A 20,265-nucleotide genomic window follows, 5' to 3' on the forward strand; every position below is an offset into this window, starting at 1 on the left:
GCAGGTTTTGTGAAATATTGCCATGGGGGTGGTGGTGGTGGGGTGTTATTGACTGATGATGTCATATAACATTTGTTCAAAAATGTTTAATTCTTTTAATGTTGATTTTAAACCCTATATTATAAAAGAAACATTGTTTTGGCCGATTTCTTACGTTTTCTGTATGTATTGTTTGAGAAAGGCTATATGAGATCAGCACAGCTATATATAAAACAAAACAATCACGTTTTATGCATCAGAGAATAGGAATAAACCTCAATTAAAGCAGTTATTGTTTGTTTGCTTGTTTGTTTGTTTGTTTAACCACATTTAAATACATGCAGTCATCACTCTTTAAATGTTTTAGTGTACAAGTATATTGTAACAGACACCGTTTAGTTGCAGTTTGAACACAAGGATTCACATGTGCATGGATTTTTAGGGAAAAAAAAATTAAATAAATAAATAAATAAATAGATAAATAAAAAAATATATATATATATATATATATATATATATATATATATATATATATATATATATATATATATATATATATATATATATATATATATATATATATATATATATATTCAAACAGGCTGGAGAAAGGTGTTTAATGTAACAGAATACTCTGCTAGAATGAAAGGCAAGGTTTATAGGATACTGGTGAGGCCATCTATGATGTAAGGATTAAAGACAAGCCAAAAGGAGTTTTCTATTTATTTGTTTTTTTTTCAATGTCAATTGTTTTGTAAACCAACCCAAGCAAAGTCTTGAATGCATATTTATCGACTGGATGAGAATTTGACAAATGAACTTTGTTCTTACTGATTCAGTGTTGGTTTCAATTTGCATGTACTAATCTGGGCTATTTTTGAGTGTGGTATCTGATCTGGAACTTTCCCATGCATCGGGGCACCATTGTGAAGCTCATCTTTTTGTGACATTTGTGACATTATGCATTATGAGCTCTACTGTTTTGTGGCAACATAACCCTTTGTCTACCACAGTGTCTTATGGTCAGTGACTTGTATAGTCACTTGTATAGTCAGTTAGTAGCAATAAGCAAACTGTGGTCCAAGGGCCAAACACAGCCCATTCCAATCAGAGAATGCTTTCTCTCCAAACAATTCAGTTGATCAAAAATCCTGTGATAGTGAGATACATTGAGCAACCGATTTTAATGTTGTTGTTTATGTTGTTTTTTAAATTGTCACTGATGTTCCCACAGTTTCAACTCAGTGATGGCTTGAATGTCAGTGAATGTTTTATTTCATTTTATTTTATTTTTTTCCAAATGTTATTTATTTATTTATTTATTTATTTATTTATTTATTTATTTATTTAGTTAGTTAGTTAGTTAGTTAGTTAGTTAGTTAGTTAGTTAGTTAGTTAGTTAGTTAGTTAGTTAGTTAGTTAGTGTAATTGTGCCTGCTTTTTTGACTCCCTAAACATTATGTTTTGGTCATGTGCTGTAGAATGATGAATGCTTATTTGCAATTTTTTTTTAGCTGGAGCCCATGCATATTTTATTTTTAAAACCTAATGCCCATTTTAGTAAACATTTTTTTGGTTGTTGTTAGCCAATCGTCTGTTCATCTTCATACGCAATCTTTCACATATTTACCTTCTTTTATCTAATGCACTTCTCTTTCTCTCTTTCTCTTTCTCTTTCTCTCTCTCTCTCTCTCTCTCTCGCTCTCTCTCTCTCTCTCTCTCTCTCTCTCTCTCTCTCTCTCCCCCTCTCTCTCTCTCTTTCTCTCTGTGTCTCTCTCTCTTTCTTTCTTGGACCATCTCATGCTTATTTGCATCTTAACCCCTTCAAACCCGCACTTTTTTGCTGAGCAAGAAAAACAAATCTGTGCTGATATTTACTCTACTCAAACACCAGAACAAATCAGTTTTTTGGTCGGGGATATTTGATGCTCTTATTGGTTATTTTAATGTTATATGCGTGTGTTTTTAATGACAAATGAGCAATCTACGTTATCCTTTTTTGAAGTTGCGTTTCGTCAGCCATTTTCAAAGAGCCACAAATAGCAAAGAGGGCATGCCAAACCTCATGATTTAATTTCGATGGGTAAAGTTTCATCCAATCATCTCCCAGAAGTTGCAATAGCAACTAAACTCAGTGTTTAGAGACTCTAACGCGTCATATCCTTCAGCAGCAGGCTTAGGTCTGAAGGGGTTAAACATCCTATTCTAGAGACACAATTTTTTGGAGGGATGTGGGGGGGGGGGGGCAATCCTATAATTACTAATAATAATTATAATTAATAATTCAAATTTGATTAGAAAAAGAGCATGCAGCAACAAAAAAGTGCTAATTTACATCTATATTTTTCAAGACTCACACAACAACAAATGAGCCACATCTGACTGGTGAGTTTCTCTTTGATGTCAGGTGCTCTAAAGCTCAAGACATTGTCTGGAGAGCACATTTTGTAGGTCTCTGCCTCTGTTTCAACTCATAAAGTCTCGGTCCTGCTAAAGTCTCAGATTGCTGCATGATAGGGCAGGACTCAGGAATTTCTGTTAAGACGCCACTGGTATTTTAAGGAAAAAACAGTTAATAAAAAAAAAAAAATCAATCGCTGTATTGCTAAACTTCCACCATCCTTCGTAATGACTGTAACATTGACATAAAACAGATGATGCATATGTTTTATGAATAATATGGATTCTTATGGTCTGAATCTTGTTTTGGTCTTCGAGAGTTCTGGTCTCGGGTGAGTCTCGGTCTCTGATAGTCTGTTCTTGAGCACAAGATTGCACACATATAGGGGTCAATGGGTTGGCAACCCTCTACACCTGGGGTGTCCAACCTTGTCTCGGGACACATCAGGACTGCAAATCCTAAATGTATGAGCACCTCAAATTGTTAAATATACTGACAAACTGAAAATCAATGATTTAAAAACTCTTTTATTTATTGGAAAATTGGTGATTGGTAGCAAAAATATGTTGGCAAAATCTCAATGTTTTTTTGGAAAAAAACAAAAACAACAACAACAAAAAAAACAATAAAAACAAAAAAACAATGACCACATTGTTTGTAAACATGAATTTGATGCTCATGATTTGCTTTCGTAGGCCACTCAAAATTATGTGGCGGACCACATATGGCCCCAAGGCCTTGAATTTGACATCTGTGCTCTCTGCTGTATGTCTCAGCAACTGAATGGCGACCAGTCCAAGTTTTGTTAATCTTTTGCATGAAGTAATTTGGGATAGGCTCCTGCTCATATGACCCTATGTGATGAAACATGGATGCAAGAGTGTAAATATATTCATTTGGGAATACAAAAAGATGGCCATTTGAAAAAAATACATTTGATGCTTTTGAGAGTTGGAGCATCACTTTCAAAATGAAATCTGATCAATGCGCAGGAAATGGTGCTCAAACCAAAGATGGATAAAACACAAGGTGCATCAGCAATTGAGCCTCGATGTTTCGTAATCTGTTTTATTGAAGTTGATGCCTTCATTTATTATTTTACGGAGGCTATATTACTTGGTTAGCTCTTGTTGTTGCCTCCCTGAATAATTGAGATGGTTGTGTTTTATTTTTTCTCCTTTGTCAGCAAGTAAGCTACTAGTTTTGTCGCCAAGATCAATGGCTTTGCTTAGACAAACACAGAGAGGGGGCGGGGGGGGGAGCGAGAGAGTGAGAGAGAGAGAGAAAGAGTGAGAGAGGGCAAAAGAAGAGGGGAAGGAAAAGAGAGAGAGGAACCTCGCAGTTCACCATGTCGACTGAAGGTATGCTAAACACCTCTAGTTCCTCATCCGGGTACCACGAGGTTCGCTGCGATTGGCCGACTGGGTCACGTGGTAAAAGTAACTTTACAGGGCTGCTCGCAAGTAGGAGGGCTTTATGGAGCAGAAAAACGACAAAGCTAGAAAAATTATTTTCCACTCCAGAAATTAATGATCATGAGCTCGTATTTGATGGAGTCTAACTACATTGATCCGAAATTTCCTCCATGCGAGGAATACTCGCAAAATAACTACATTCCCGAGCACAGTCCCGAATATTACGGCCGCGCCAGGGAGCCGGGCTACCAGCAGCCGCAGCCGCAGCATCACCACCCGGACTTGTACCCAGCTCCCCCGCGGGCCAGCTACCACGCAGATCGCCAGTACAACTGTGCAAGCATCCCCGAGCCTGACACGCCGAGAGGGCACGCGGGAATAGCCCACTCGGCGCACCTGCTCACGGGCAAGGGCCAGCCTGCTTCATGCGAGACCCCCCAGCTGTCCATGTCCCCCGCCACCCCGCCGGCCGCCGCCTCCGCCTGCAACCAAGCCCTCCCGGAGCATCCCAACAGCGCCGCCTCGTCCAAGCAGCCCGTGGTCTACCCGTGGATGAAGAAGATTCACGTCAGCACTGGTAGGCAAAAACCCCGCGTGACGGTGTTTATGTCCGCCCTCTCCCCTCTTTATCAGCCCCCGACTCCCATCTCGTTGCCAGCCCTTGCTCCGATAGTGGGGAAGCCTTTTGAAATGGCACAATTGAGGCGGATTTACGACTCGGCATTGGTAATTACACCCACCATAAATTTTATAGCCGAGGTATACTCAGGGCAGCCGTATCACCATGTGGCTTCTGCTGTTATGTATTGCGCCATGCAGGAACAAGGAGAGAGAGAGCGAAGGGACACATGAATAAGAAGACAAAAAAAAATCCAGTTTTGTAATCTTGCATGAATAATTGAATTTAGTTGGCTGCGAGTGTCCTCACGTGAAAGCCGACAACTACACTAAAGTTGCCTTTTAAACAGCCCAAACGTGGCCATAAATCTTTCAAGTCACATCCATGTTTACCCCTCCTTTATTTCTTTCCTCTTCTTCCTTCTCCTTGTTCTTCTTCTCCCCCACCCTCGCCCAGTGAACTCGGGCTACAATGGGACGGAGCCCAAGCGGTCTCGGACAGCATACACCCGCCAGCAAGTCTTGGAACTGGAGAAGGAGTTCCACTATAACCGCTATTTGACTCGGAGGAGGCGCATCGAGATCGCCCACACGCTGGTCCTGTCCGAGCGCCAGATCAAAATCTGGTTTCAGAACCGCAGGATGAAATGGAAAAAGGACCACCGGCTGCCCAACACTAAAGTGCGCTCGTCGTCGTCTTCGTCCGGCTCCAGCGCCGGTTCCGCGGCCGGCGCTGTTGCCCCTTCCTCGGCCACGAATACAGGGGCCTCCGATGAACTGAGCGGGACGCAACAGCACGGCGACGATATTACCAGGTTATAAAACACACATGGACGACGCAGGCGGGAGAAAACAGCTAAACGGAACAGAACTTCTTATTTATAGAACGATTCTATATTTTCCTTTCCCGTAGCCATCGTGTGCGGTTTCCTCCAAGTCCAACGTTAAATGAAATGCATGTTATATAGCATGGATTACTGCGAAAATCGATGCATTTTTCTACGTGATACAGGGTTTAATTTATTTGAATCTCATTTGATGTTTTGATTATGTTTTGAATGAAGGAAAAATGCAGATAATTTTAATCCAAATATTATTGTGGGCCATTTTTTGCCCTGCTTCCTAGGTGAAGTGCACAATCTATTTATTTCAAACAACACTGGAAGTAAATCAATATGATAATAATTATTTTTGGTATTGGGGGAGGATTTAAAAAAAACATGAACCACACCATTGATCTTGAACTTACATGTTTAGGATAAAAATGTGACAATTACCTCGTGTATTTCCGAAAAAAGGATCTTGTTTGATTTTCAGATTGGTTTCGTGGTGTTGATGTTGTGTTTAGGTCATTTTACGGAGAGAAAAAAAAGATTATTGTGAAATGCAATAAACGGAGTTTAGTGTACTTGTGCTAATCATATTGGTCAATAAAACAGTAAGTGTCTTCTAGTTTTCTATACGTTTGAACGTCACTTTATTGGGAGGGGGGGGGGGGGGGGTATTTGACTCGTGTTTTCCGAAAGTGTGTGTGAATATTTGAACGTGCAGCAAATGAGAAACATGCACGCTTTTTTTCTTTCAAAAGTCGTTATTTTTTTAATCGTGTGTGTGTGCGTATGTGTGTGACTTTATCACAAAGCTGCATGCGAATCAACATAGAGGTCGTTTGCAATGTATATAGATCTATGTATATAGAGCTTCGACATTATTTGAGAAAATAGCTTTTGCCTTTGAACACCGAGTAGTTGCTATTCTTTTTTTCCAAAGACCACACCACGTCTGCTTTCACATGAATTGAAGGGAATAAAATCATGATTTGACAGTATGGATAGGACTGTTAGTTCATGCAGAATAGCCACGTGATCGATATTCGAACATGTTTTTTTGTTGTTGTGCTTTTTGCGGGGGGTTGGGATGTCAGACTCAACAGCAAATAAATATAATCAACTCAAACCAAATGCTGAACACATAAAGATGTGATTAATTTGTGAAATACTGATGACATGAATAGAGTTTTAAAAATGCTCTCCGCTCAGGGGTGGGGGGCTGGAGTGCACAAAGGGAAAATGTATCTTCATCATCAATCTAGCACTGTGTTGTGCAAAATATAGGATGGTATACAGCTTGATTGTCAATATTACAGAATATAATATTCTAAAATGTGACTTGGGGGTTTAGGAGTAAAAGAATTAACTAGTGCATCTGGGGGTGGTTTGAGGCACCGAATAGCGATGAGACGCGGTTGACAAATGAGTGGAGAAGCCTTTATGTTAGTGGACACGTTGGAGAAATGAATGTTGTGTTGCCGCTGCTGCATGAAGCCAGCATGCAGCATCCCTCCACTCCCCTTTTTCTCAACCCATGTGTCGCCTCAGTGCCGCCACGCTGAAAAGGTGCTTGATTGAAGTTTGGGGCGGCTGGAGGGCTTAGAAGGACGATGTGCATGGGAGAAGGCCGAGTTCACACCGAGGACACATTTTCTGTCCCATTAGGCTCATTTCAAGCTGGATGGTCAACCCCCCCATTCAGCCTATCATCCCACCCAATGACCCACTCGAGCTGTGGTCCCCTTGGCCTCGGCTTCTTTATTTTCGTGGACTCTTTGCGGCTGTGGGGAGGCCAGCAGGCGGGTCATGGGTACATGTGCTTGCCTCTTTGTGCTTTCTGATGAGGTGACCTTCCCTGCAAGGGCGTCTTATACTTAGAGCTTGGCTCTTCATATTTTTTTTTGACTCACTTAGTAGAATAATAAAAATAGTTCCACCTAGTTGTGAATTTTGCTGTTGGGGGGGGGGGGGGCAACTTTCGTGAAGAAAGCTTGCTGCCATAAAATAAATAAATACATTAATAAATACATACATAAATAAATATTACGACGTTACGTTTTAACTTCCTCATCATGATTCTTGAATCGGAAAGCTTTTTAAATACTTAGCCTTATTACTACTGCTACTACTATTATCATTATTATTTTTGTTATTATTAAACAAATAATTGAAATGCAGTTTAGTTACACAGCTGTGAATTGAATCTCTGAAAATGAATGAAAAGACATTCCACAATTGCATATAGGGAGGTAAATTTTATCACATCATATATTAACGTAAAATATATTGTTAAAAGATCAGAATGATCACGTTTGATCATTTTAACCAGCTTTAAAAAGATCACTATAGAATTGGGGTTGGGGGGTGCACTAACGTCAGGTTCAAAATGATTATTTATTTTATCAGCAATCAAACAATTGTATAAGTATGATAATACTTCATAAATCAGTTTACATATCTTGAAAAAAACAACAAATTAAGTATTCGTATATTTTCAAACCATTTTTTAGGAATAAATACTGCAGAGCACATAAAAGTACTGAGCACATGTGCAGAGCACATTGAAAAAAATAAAAGAATAATAGCATATAACAGCATACACCCCTCTCACATAAAAAATAAAAACAGAAAATCCAAATATTCCTAACTGCTGTAGGGTACATACATGCACAAAACTATTACCTCCCTATTTGGCCAAGACCACCATTCTAATGGATCAAAAATAATATCACAGTTTTGGAATGTTTAAAATCTTATCCCTTAAGACCTGCAACATGAAGCAATTATCAGAGAATCCCAAAATTTGAAAAATAAGGTCCTAATGAAACCTTTTTTTTTTTTCAAATTTGTAAAAGGAAATGTCAAAATGAATATGTGTAATAAGCGCTCTAATATCTATAACCCTGTTTTTTTTCCCCACATGGAATCTGCAGATGCATGTGTTGACTTGCATCCATCATTTTTTTTTCAAAAAGAAATGTCAAAATTCTGAATTACTCTCAAAATCATAACATTTTAGATGTATCAAATGTGATACATTTGGCAATAAAGGTTATATTTTACCCTATATTTCTTCATCGTTCCTCTATTGATATCCTAAAAATGCGTTGAAAGAAATGAAACTTTCTGAATTTGTAACACAAGCTTCTCCTCTTTATTGTATTCCTTGGCGATTATATGTTGTTGTATTTAAAGAGGAAATCTGTGATGTGCAACTCGTTTCAACTTCACTGTTCCTAAAGATCTGGTTAGCTCGAGTTTTTTTTTATTTTTATTTTTTTAATGTGTATGTTTGTCTTCTTGTGATTGTAGAATCACTCGGGATTTTCATCTCCAATCGCAGCATGGCACACTCGCTCTGATTTATGCTTGCCTCGGGCCTCGGGACCCAATCTTTGAAGATGCAGAAAAAAATGTATTTACACTAACAGTTATCGAAATCTTCCAATGAGAGAGAGAAAAAAAATCGACAGGAAATGTTTTTATTCGCACACAAAACAAACGTTGTCCTCTCAGGTGAGTATCTTGTGCAGTCACTTTGCCCGCTGATGAGAGGTGCATCATTGTTATTGTGTGCAGTCGTGGCAGCTGCATAATAGCTGCGAGTTGAAACTAGGGTCACGCTGCTGACTTGTCTGTGCATTGACCACCTCCATGCCGTGTCGTCACAAATGTGTATAAATCTCCTTTTGCGGGCAGCAGATGCACCACGTCCATTTTGGACTCAATTCATTGACAAACAACGCATTCCAAAACGCCTTCATCCAATTGATTTGCAACCAATCGCCGCGACTGTAAGGTAGACCAAAAGTACTCGAACACAACATCAAACATGCAGCGGGGAAAAAAATCACTCAAAATTGTTCTTTAAAATAAAATAAAATAAAATAAAATAAAATAAAATAAAATAAAATAAAATAAAATAAAATAAAATAAAATAAAGCATGAAGCATGAAGCAAGTGCACGTTTGATTAAATAAATAAATAAATAAATAAATAAATAAATAAATAAATAAATAAATAAAGCACGAAGCAAGTGCACGTTTGAGTTGCCTTTGTGACGCTTGCAAGGGGCAAAATCAGCATTTTGTTAGCATCTTCACTTTGAATGCTTAATTTAATGACCCCATAACAACAACAACACTGGCGACGACAATAACAACGACGGTGACCTACATGGGTCAAAAGTGGATTTTGCAGTTTAAAAATGAACAGTGCAATGTACAATGTACAATGTGTTCATTTGTAGGTCAATTTATGGTGGTTGTTGTATACGCTGACAAATGCTGTGTATTTAATATTTTGACATCCTTTGTTGCTAAATGGGGACCAAAAATATTAGAAACAGTTCTCGAAATGATGCAGTGAAGTTGGACAATGTTGTGGATGATGCTTGTCTCATGCACACGCACATGTGAAAACCAAACATTGGTGAATACATTTTTTTTTTTTTTTGCATACTAGAGTTCTTTAATTGGTTATCGTGAGAGCCCCCAAATTCTTGAAAAGGATACAGTGCTGATAAGTCGGTTTGTTTTATACATATATATTTAAAATTATTTGTTCATAATTTCCCCTATGTATTGCCTTTGTATACTGTTTCCAATAAACTGCACTACATGTCTTTATCCTCAGGTGGCCAAAATATTAGGAAAAGCTAGTGCAATGCAGTAATACTATATTATATATTTATACCTCACTTTTCGGACTTAAACCAAATTACTATGCACATATGCAGTGCATGGCACTTCAGCCCCAAATTTAAAAGCCTGCTAGCACAAGTCAAGACTTGTGTTTTGTGCAAACGGCAGGCCCTTCATTTGGCCCTGCATTGTTTACAGCAATATTGGGCATCGGAACCATAAATCTTGCGTGTGTGCCAGGACAGCGCCATTTGTATGCAGCGTTTTAAGCCGCAGCATCCTCTCTGCCCATTAACGCCTCCCCCACTCAGTACCCCGGTCTCATCTTATCCGTCCAGACTGCCTGCACAGCCCCAACTTGCGCATGCGTACACTCACGGTTACTCTGTGTATGAGAACACAACACAATAAATGATAAGAGTCAAGATTTCAGATGCAAAGTTGCAAGCTTCATTTGCTCCAAGTTGTCTTTCAAATAAACCTTTATTGGAACTTGCTTGCTTGTTGTAATCAAGAGAGACCAGAAGGGGTGTAAAGAGAAGTTGTAGGTGGTGACAGAGAACCCGCGCGCTTTGGTACTTGGGTACGTGTGCGCCTGCGTGAGGTGAAAAACTGATTTATTGCCACTGAGACGGTTCAAACAGAGTTCACGGAGAATGCTCGTGCAGACGCGGGAGCTAAATGATGGCCTCGCTCAGCTTGTATATCACACCTTCGAACTCCAATGCAGAGCGCGTGTTCAAGGGTGCGCGTGAGGTAGAAGGGAAACACTGGCAATTTAATTATCCCCGCCCCCAATCGAACACCTCAGTCCCTCTTTCCAATACTGAGGAACAGGAGCAACGACCACATTAACAGTCAACGCAGGAACCTTATTTTATACTGTGAACTGCGCAGATTGAAGTTTTCATTTTAAATTGTGTCCAAAAATATGGTGTTTCAAATTATTATTCCTATTTACATTAACATCTGATCAAGATTATTAGTGGTTGCCGTTTTAAAACAAATGCATAGGTTTTGATCAGATTCCTAACAATGAAAATATGTGGACCGTTAACTGTTTGGTAAAATATGATTCGTTAATGGTTCAAATGAAGAACTACTTAATTAATTTGTTTTTATATTACTAGATGGAATCTATATAATCATTAATTAACCATTTGACACACAATTTCTTCCTCTTAACCAAATGTTTTTTGGGGGGCAGTGTTTGTGCTATTTATAAATTACTGTATAATATTTTTCTTTTATGTGTTTCCACAAAAATGAAAACAAAATACAACCGACCAACATTTAAAGGGACTTTATTTTATTATACTGAACATTAGGTCCGCGGTGATTCACTCCTTTGTCTTGCGCACTCAACAGTCAAGCCTTTGTTGGCCACTCCCAGGCAAGCCTATTGAAATCAGATTTGGCCGTTCCATGTGAGTGTTTCGAAACAGAAAATAAACAAATAAACAAACAAACAAAATCAATAAATACAGCTGAATCCAACCTTTTAAAATGATTTTAATTTATATTTATTAATTATTTGAAATAATTATTTTCATTTTAGGAGTGAACTCAAAGAAGGGTATCTTTAACACTGTCATTTTTAAAAATGTATTAAAATGAATCAATACCCTAACCAAGAGATTGTATGCAATCCAAAATGTTTCCTTTTTAGAGATACAGCGCTATCAGCAAATAGCCCGACCTTTCAATCTATGACGACAGGTTGGAATAATTAAAAAAATGAACAGAAAACAAACATACCACCGAAATGAATGGTGAAGCTGTGCATCTTAACACATCTCCCTTTAATAAACCAACACGTCAGTCACTACAATCGAACACTAAACCGTTTGTTTCTCCTCTCTGCCATTTTACGCTGACGTCACTCCTCCAGCTTTCCCGCACGCACTCTCCGCTCATTCTGTCCCTTAATTTGCCCTCCATCCCTTTTCTGCGTTTAAAAAAATACCAGATGAACAAAGACTGTTGCTGCCGCCGCTGCTGCTGCTGCTACTGTTCTTATGGTGACCACGTTGTCCGGAAAAAAGAAGCACATGAGTCAAGTCGGCAGAAGATGAGTTTGGTCCTCCACCGCTCAGCCATTGGACGGCTGACAACCACGTGACCCGGGCTACCTCCTGGTAAATATTTTTTCAATTTCCACGTGGTCATTTCAGCTGCCTGTCTGCTTTACGTGTGCTCATATACATTTTTATTTTCATTTTTTGTGGCTTTTGTTTCTGGGCACTTACTCCCCCTTCCTCTGCTTATGGACCACTATTGGAGCCCAGCCATAAGTGGGCTCTGAATACAAGAAAGGAGTTAATTTAAGCCACTCTTATTTTGTCACTTCCTACTAGAATCTTTTGTTGGATGGTTTCCGGATTTGGAGCTCAAGATTGAGAAGTTCATTTTGCTGCCTTCTAGCCAATCACGAGCGACATTCGCCTGCATGAACCCACAGACCAGCGTGTTGACGCAATTTGGTAAATATATATATTTTGGTCCTGTGGCCAACTTTTCCATATTTACAAAAGTACTGAACATGAGCTGGAATTGTGACATCGTCAAGGCGGAAGTTGTTTTTTAATTTCATTTTTCTATCTGTTTGAAGATATCTACTTATATGAAATTACATTATTACATGTTATGATAGAATAATGCACCACATAAAGCAAAAGTACAATAAGGGTAATATAAAATCACAAGTTACGGGGTATCCAGATTGGGAATTAAGTGAATAAGTGACTGGTAACAAGTAGTGAGGCTGAAATAATATAACAGTACGTATATTACAGTTTACAGCGCTCAGAGTAGGAGGCAGATGGCTGGCTTGATATAGATATTGATGAAACAGTGAAAGAATGCTATAATATAACAGTGCAAATATTGCACATGTAGTATCCAGATTGAGACAGGTGTTTGAGGAAATATTACTTGGTGAGATGCGTGTGACAATATCATTGCATTAGCAGTGCAATGATAGTCACATTTCAGTGCAAACTTGAGTTGAGTATGGTAACAGCTCTTGGAAAGAAACTGTCTCAGTTAATTTGTTTTGGCTGGTATGGCTCTGTAGCGCCTGACAGAGGGCAACAGATCGAACAGGTGGAAGCTGGGGTGTGTACAATCCTTTATGATGCTCCTTCCACTTCCTACGCACCGGAATTTGTTGATGGTGTACAAGTACAGTGGTACCTCTACTTACTTTACTTACGATCATCTCTACAAATTAAATTTTCATATTTGTTTTGTAATTTTATTGTGTGAATATAAAACCAATGAATACAAATTATGAATTACATTTAAATTAGTGCTGTGAAGCGATTAAAATTTTCAATTGCGACTAATAGCAGTAACATAGTTAACATAGTTAACACGTTAACAATAGCATAGTCTTTTTTTTAAAATGCAAAAATAATCATATATTTTAGGTTTTAAATAGACCTATTAATGCAGAAGTGGACCAATTTGCTTACCTTACATAATTCAAATTTAAGCCTCATAAGAAACAAGAGTTGGGCAACTTTACACTTGTAAAGATTAATTAACCATGAATTTTCAAAAATAATTTTTAAAAAGTGTGATACGGTACAAGAGAGGTGACCACGTCCACTTCACAGTTCTAAAATCAATGGTTCAAGTGAGGGCGCCGACCTTCTTGTGTGGAGTTTACATCTTCTCCCTTTGCCTGCTTGGGTTTTCTTAGGGGACTCCAATTTCCTCCCAAGTCCCAAAAACATTCATGATAGATTTACTGAACACTTTAAATTGTACTTATGTACAGTATGAGTGTGTGCGTGATTGGTTGTCGGTAGGCTAGCCTCCAGCCCCCGGAACAGGACCAAAATCCATCCTTAAAGCTTGGTTGGGTTATTGCTGATAAAGATTATTGATTCCAAGGCTTCATTCACTTTTGAATGTTTGCATGTTATTTTCAAAACAGGTATGAAAACATGTCTATTTTGCATTGTGTTATTTTACCCAGATTCTGCTATTTCTTGTGGATTTGATGAAGATGCAACCACATTTTTTCATCAATTAATGCAGAATTTAAAGGGGCGGGGGAGGAGGGTGTTCACATGTAAATTTTTATTTCATGAGCTTTTAATCATACTGCAGTGAGGAGCCGAAGTAATGCACCCCTTGTGATTTTGCGAGTTCACCCACTTATAGGTAGACGTCTGAAATTTCAATCATAGATGCATTTCCACTCGTAGAGACATAATCTTAAAAAAGTCCAGAAATCACACTGCATGATTTTTAAAATAATTTATTTGTAATTTACTGGGGTTCATAAGTATTTGTACCCCAGAAAAAAACATTGCTTATATTTAGTGCAGAAGCCTTTGTCTGCAATTACAGAGGTCAAACGCTTTTTGTAGTTCTTCACCAGGTTTTCACATGTGGAAACAGGGATTTTGGCCCAATCCTCTACACAAATTTTCTCTAGATCTGTCAGGTTTCGGGGCTGTCGTTGAGAAACACGAAGTTTCAGCTCCATCCAAAGATGTCTATTGGATTGAGGTCTGGAAACTGGCTTGGCCATTCCAGAATCTTAATATGCTTTTTACGCAGCTTCTCTTTGGTCAGCTTGGCTGTGTGCTTCTGATCATTGTCATGTTGAAAGATCCAGCCACAAGTCATCTTCAAGTCTCTGACTGATGGAAGGAAGTTGTGGCTCAAAATCAGACAATACATTTTTTTTTCTCGATTCTCACAAATAATATACAGTGGGGCAAATAAGTAATTAGTCAGCCACCAACTGTGCAAGTTCTCCTACTTGAAAAGATTAGAGAGGCCTGTAATTGTCAACATGGGTAAACCTCAACCATGAGAGACAGAATGTGAAAAAAAAAACAGAAAATCACATTGTTTGATTTTTAAAGAATTTATTTCCAACTTAGAGTGGAAAATAAGTATTTGGTCACCTACAAACAAGCAAGATTTCTGGCCGTCAAAGAGGTCTAAGTTCTTCTAACGAGGTCTAACGAGGCTCCACTCATTACCTGTATTAATGACACCTGTTTTAACTCATTATCGGTATAAAAGACACCTGTCCACAACCCCGGTCAGTCACACTCCAAACTCCACTACAATAGGTAAAACGCTTGGTGTAAAGAAATCAACTGTGGGAGCAATTATTAGGAAATGAAAGACATACAAGACCAGTGATAATCTCCCTCTATCTGGGGCTCCATGCAAGATCTCACCCCGTGGCATCAAAATGATAACAAGAACGGTGAGCCAAAATCCCAGAACCACACGGGGGACCTAGTGAATGACCTACAGAGAGCTGGGACCACAATAATAAAGGCTACTATCAATAACACAATGCACCGCCGGGGACTCAAATCCTGCACTGCCAGACGTGTCCCTCTGCTGAAGCCAGTACACGTCCAGGCCCGTCTGCGGTTCGCTAGAGAGCATTTGGATGATCCAGAAGAGGACTGGGAGAATGTGTTAGGGTCAGATGAAACCAAAATAGAATTTTTTGGTAGAAACACAGGTTCTCGTGTTTGGAGGAGAAAGAATACTGAATTGCATCCGAAGAACACCATAACCACTGTGAAGCATGGGGGTGGAAACTTCATGCTTTGGGGCTGTTTTTCTGCAAAGGGACCAGGACGACTGATCTGTGTAAAGGAAAGAATGAATGGGGCCATGTATCAAGAGATTTTGAGTGAAAATCTCCTTCCATCAGCAAGGGCATTGAAGATGAGACGTGGCTGGGTCTTTCAGCATGACAATGATCCCAAACACACAGCCAGGGCAACAAAGGAGTGGCTTCGTAAGAAGCATTTCAAGGTCCTGGAGTGGCCTAGCCAGTCTCCAGATCTCAACCCCATAGAAAATTGTGGAGGGAGTTAAAAGTCCATGTTGCCCAACGACAGCCCCAACACATCACTGCTCTAGAGGAGATCTGCATGGAGGAATGGGCCAAAATACCAGCAACAGTGTGTGAAAAGCTTGTGAAGAGTTACAGAAAACGTTTGGCCTCCGTTATTGCCAACAAAGGGTACATAACAAAGTATTGAGATGAACTTTTGGTATAGACCAAATACTTATTTTCCACCATGACTTGCAAAAAAAAAAAAAAAAAATTCTTTAAAAAATAAATTTGCAAATAAATTCTTTAAATAATCAAACAATGCAATTTTCTGGTTGTTTTTCCACATTCTGTCTGTCATGGTTGAGGTTAAACCATGTTGACAATTACAGGCCTCTCTAATATTTTCTAGTGAGAGAACTTGCACAATTAGTGGTTGACTAAATACTTATTTGCCCCACTGTACGTTGTACTTACAGTGATGAGTAAATATAGTCCATTTCTCGATTCCTTACATTTTTTTTTTTTTTTAAAGAAAACACAGAAAAAAAAAAATCTAGAAAAAAAGATAAATAAAAATAATGCACAGCAACTTAAAACATTTGTGAGCACACTCACGCAACATACAGTGCCTTGCAAAAGTATTCGGCCCCTTTGAACCTTGCAACCTTTCGCCACATTTCAGGCTTCAAACATAAAGATATAACATTTTAATTTTTTGTCAAGAATCAACAACAAGTGGGACACAATCGTGAAGTGGAACAAAATTTATTGGATAATTTAAACTTTTTCAACAAATAAATAACTGAAAAATGGGGCGTGCAATATTATTCGGCCCCCTTGCGTTAATACTTTGTAAGTAAATGCACCTGCTCTGTGATAGTCTCAGGGTTCTGTTTAAAGTTCAGAGAGCATTATGAAAACCAAGGAACACACCAGGCAGGTCCGAGATACTGTTGTGGAGAAGTTTAAAGCCGGATTTGGATACAAAAAGATTTCCCAAGCTTTAAACATCTCAAGGAGCACTGTGCAAGCCATCATATTGAAATGGAAGGAGCATCAGACCACTGCAAATCTACCAAGACCCGGCCGTCCTTCCAAACTTTCTTCTCAAACAAGGAGAAAACTGATCAGAGATGCAGCCAAGAGGCCCATGATCACTCTGGATGAACTGTAGAGATCTACAGCTGAGGTGGGAGAGTGTGTCCATAGGACAACAATCAGTCGTACACTGCACAAATCTGGCCTTTATGGAAGAGTGGCAAGAAGAAAGCCATTTATCAAAGATATCCATAAAAAGTCTCGCCACAAGCCACCTTGGAGACACACCAAACATGTGGAAGAAGGTGCTCTGGTCAGATGAAACCAAAATTGAACTTTTTGGCCACAATGCAAAACGATATGTTTGGCGTAAAAGCAACACAGCTCATCACCCTGAACACACCATCCCCACTGTCAAACATGGTGGTGGCAGCATCATGGTTTGGGCCTGCTTTTCTTCAGCAGGGACAGGGAAGATGGTTAAAATTGACGGGAAGATGGATGCAGCCAAATACAGGAACATTCTGGAAGAAAACCTGTTGGTATCTGCACAAGACCTGAGACTGGGAAGGAGATTTATCTTCCAACAGGACAATGATCCAAAACATAAAGCCAAATCTACAATGGAATGGTTAAAAAATAAACGTATCCAGGTGTTAGAATGGCCAAGTCAAAGTCCAGACCTGAATCCAATCGAGAATCTGTGGAAAGAGATGAAGACTGCTGTTCACAATCACTCTCCATCCAACCTCACTGAGCTCGAGCTGTTTTGCAAGGAAGAATGGGCAAGAATGTCAGTCTCTCGATGTGCAAAACTGATAGAAACATACCCCAAGCGACTTGCAGCTGTAATTGGAGCAAAAGGTGGCGCTACAAAGTATTAACGCAAGGGGGCCGAATAATATTGCACGCCCCACTTTTCAGTTTTTTATTTGTTGAAAAAGTTTAAATTATCCAATAAATTTTGTTCCACTTCACGATTGTGTCCCACTTGTTGTTGATTCTTGACAAAAAATTAAAATTTTATATCTTTATGTTTGAAGCCTGAAATGTGGCGAAAGGTTGCAAGGTTCAAGGGGGCCGAATACTTTTGCAAGGCACTGTACTTTCTATTTGAGCGTCAACTGAAGTCCATTCTAATTGGTTTCACGTGCTCTGTCCATTTGGACCATAACAAATAAAATGTATCAATCTCAAGTTTAAGTGAAAATGATAGCTTCTCCGTGATGTAGATTTCATGTACAATATCTATCCATTCCTCAATAGTAGGTGATTCTTTTTTTAAGCCATCTCCTTGTAATAGATTTCTTAATCGCTGCTAGTAAAAAGTTTTTTTCATCACTGGCGTTCCAATTTTCCAGCTTCAAATCACCCAGATACATTCGCATTTAAAAGGGATATGTTGCCCGAAAATGTTCTCTAAATGTGCATGAATTTCAGTCCAGTAGGGTCTAATAACATTGCATTTCCAAAATATACGTGAGAGGTCCGCTCCATTTGTTCCACAGTCTCTCAAGCAGGCGTCTCTTTTACTCAGATGTCGGTTTTCGACTGGGGTGATAAAGTATCTCATATTATTTTTCCGATCTGACGATACATTTCACCATTCATCCTCTGCTTTATATAATAAAGTCTTCCTGGCCCTTTTTGTCGAAAGCAGCCCCAAAGCATGAGGTTTCCACCCCCATGCTTCCCAGTGGGGATGGTGTTCTTGGGATTGTACTCGTTCTTCTTTTTTCTCCACACACGATGAGTAAAATTTGCACCAAAAAGTTCTACTTTGGTCTCAATGACTACATGACTTTCTCCCACGACCCCTCTGCATCATTCAGGTGGTCCCTGGCAAACTTGAGACGGGCCATTACATGTACTGGCTTCAACAGGGGAATCCTTTGAGCAATGCATGATTTTAAACCATTGCACCGTATTGTTCTACTGACAGTAGCCTTTGAAACTGTGCGCCCAGCTCTCTTAAGGTCATTGACCACATCCTGCCATGTAGTTATAGGCTGAGCCTTCACTTTTCTCATCATGAGCGATGTACCATGAGGAGAGATTTTACATGGAGCCCCAGTCTGAGGTAGATTATCAGTCATGTTTAGCCTTTTCCATTTTCTAACAATTGCTGCAACTGTTGATTTATTCTCACCAAGCTGCTTTCCAATTGTCCCTTAGCCTTTTCCAGCTTTGTGGAGCTCAACATTTTTTTTTCTCTGGTGTCTTTCGAAAGCTCTCTGGTCTTGCCCATGGTAACAGTTGGATTATGACTGACTGTGGGGTGCACACGTGACAGTAATGAGCTCAAACGGGTGGTGGGTGGTTACTTATGGGGTAAATGTGGACTTTTTTTTAAGGTAGACTGACAATTCTTTGAGTGTCATAATTATTGCTGATTCTCAGGGGTACAAATACTTATGAATCACAGTAAATTACAAATAAATTATTTATTTAAAAAAAAAAATCATATAATGTGACTTCTGGATTTTTTTTTCCAGATTACCTGTATGTCTCTATGAGTGGAAATGCATCAATGATTGAAATTTCAGACCTCTACCTATTTTCTAAGTGGGTAAACTTGCAAAATCACAACGGGTGCAAATACTTCTGCTCCTCACTGTATATGGTAACTCCCTGGTTACAAACACAGTCGGAGTGGTCTTCTGAACCATTCACATATGTTTGACAAATAGTCGAGTGTCTCCTGTTTGCCGGTGGGGTCTGCTTAAACGCTCGGTGGTACCTACAGTGGGGCAAATAAGTATTTGGTCAACCACTAATTGTGCAAGTTCTCCCACTTGAAAATATTTGAGAGGCCTGTAATTCTCAACATGGTTAAACCTCAACCATGGCTACGTTCATACTTCAGGTCTTAATGCACGAATCCGATTTTTTCGTGTTTTTCTGACTCGAGTGAGGCATTAACTTGACGGTCTGAACGTGACAAGTCGCATAGAACGGGACCATTTCAAATCCGATCTGGGTCACTTTCGTATGTGGTCTAAATCCGATCTGGGCCACATTTTTCCAGACTGTCGCAGCGGTCTGTACTGTCCAGTCCCGCAAATCGGATTTAATGCAGCAATTACGTCATCAAATAGCGAGAGAGTCGTTACCGTAGCGATGCACCTGTGCGTTATTAGCGCCTAGCTTGCAGTGAACACTGCTTTTGAGGAAGTGCTGAGCTTGACAACAGTCATAAAAAATAAAAATGGGTTGAGGATAAGCCTGAGAATGCTCAGTTTTCTCTCTGTTCCAAGTGAGCAATATTTCAACATTGCCTCCACGGCCGAGAGTCGGGACAAACTGCCCGTATGTGTGTTTGACGTGCATGGACAGTGCGTGCATGCTATCGATCCATATAAACTTTGAATATAAGCCTAAACGGGGATTATTTATGTCTGTTATTTGTGTCCACCTTTTGAAAAGCAAAATATGATATCCCTGGAATGACGTCTGTGCGGGTCTTCTTGCTTAGCGCGTGTCGGACTGCGAATTAGTGCGCATGCGTAAT

General features: G+C 39.4%; 2 protein-coding genes across 3 annotated transcripts in view; both read left to right on the top strand.

Annotated features, from left to right (window-relative positions):
• LOC130905055 (homeobox protein Hox-C6a) overlaps nucleotides 1-20,265 on the top strand; it is a 63,639-nt gene that overhangs the window by 35,218 nt on the left and 8,156 nt on the right. For both annotated transcript variants that reach the window (XM_057818064.1, XM_057818072.1), the window contains 2 exons: nucleotides 11,856-12,024; nucleotides 12,244-12,369. The gene's annotated coding sequence lies outside the window, so the exon portion shown is untranslated. The remainder of the gene's footprint in view (nucleotides 1-11,855; nucleotides 12,025-12,243; nucleotides 12,370-20,265) is intronic.
• On the top strand, nucleotides 3,871-5,841 carry hoxc4a (homeobox C4a). Its single transcript, XM_057818109.1, has 2 exons — nucleotides 3,871-4,372; nucleotides 4,871-5,841. The coding sequence occupies exons 1-2, from the start codon at nucleotides 3,910-3,912 to the stop codon at nucleotides 5,233-5,235; spliced, it is 828 nt and encodes a 275-aa protein (XP_057674092.1). The 5' UTR covers nucleotides 3,871-3,909; the 3' UTR covers nucleotides 5,236-5,841.

Source organism: Corythoichthys intestinalis, chromosome 2, assembly GCF_030265065.1.
Source record: "Corythoichthys intestinalis isolate RoL2023-P3 chromosome 2, ASM3026506v1, whole genome shotgun sequence".
Taxonomy (NCBI): Eukaryota; Metazoa; Chordata; class Actinopteri; order Syngnathiformes; family Syngnathidae; genus Corythoichthys; species Corythoichthys intestinalis.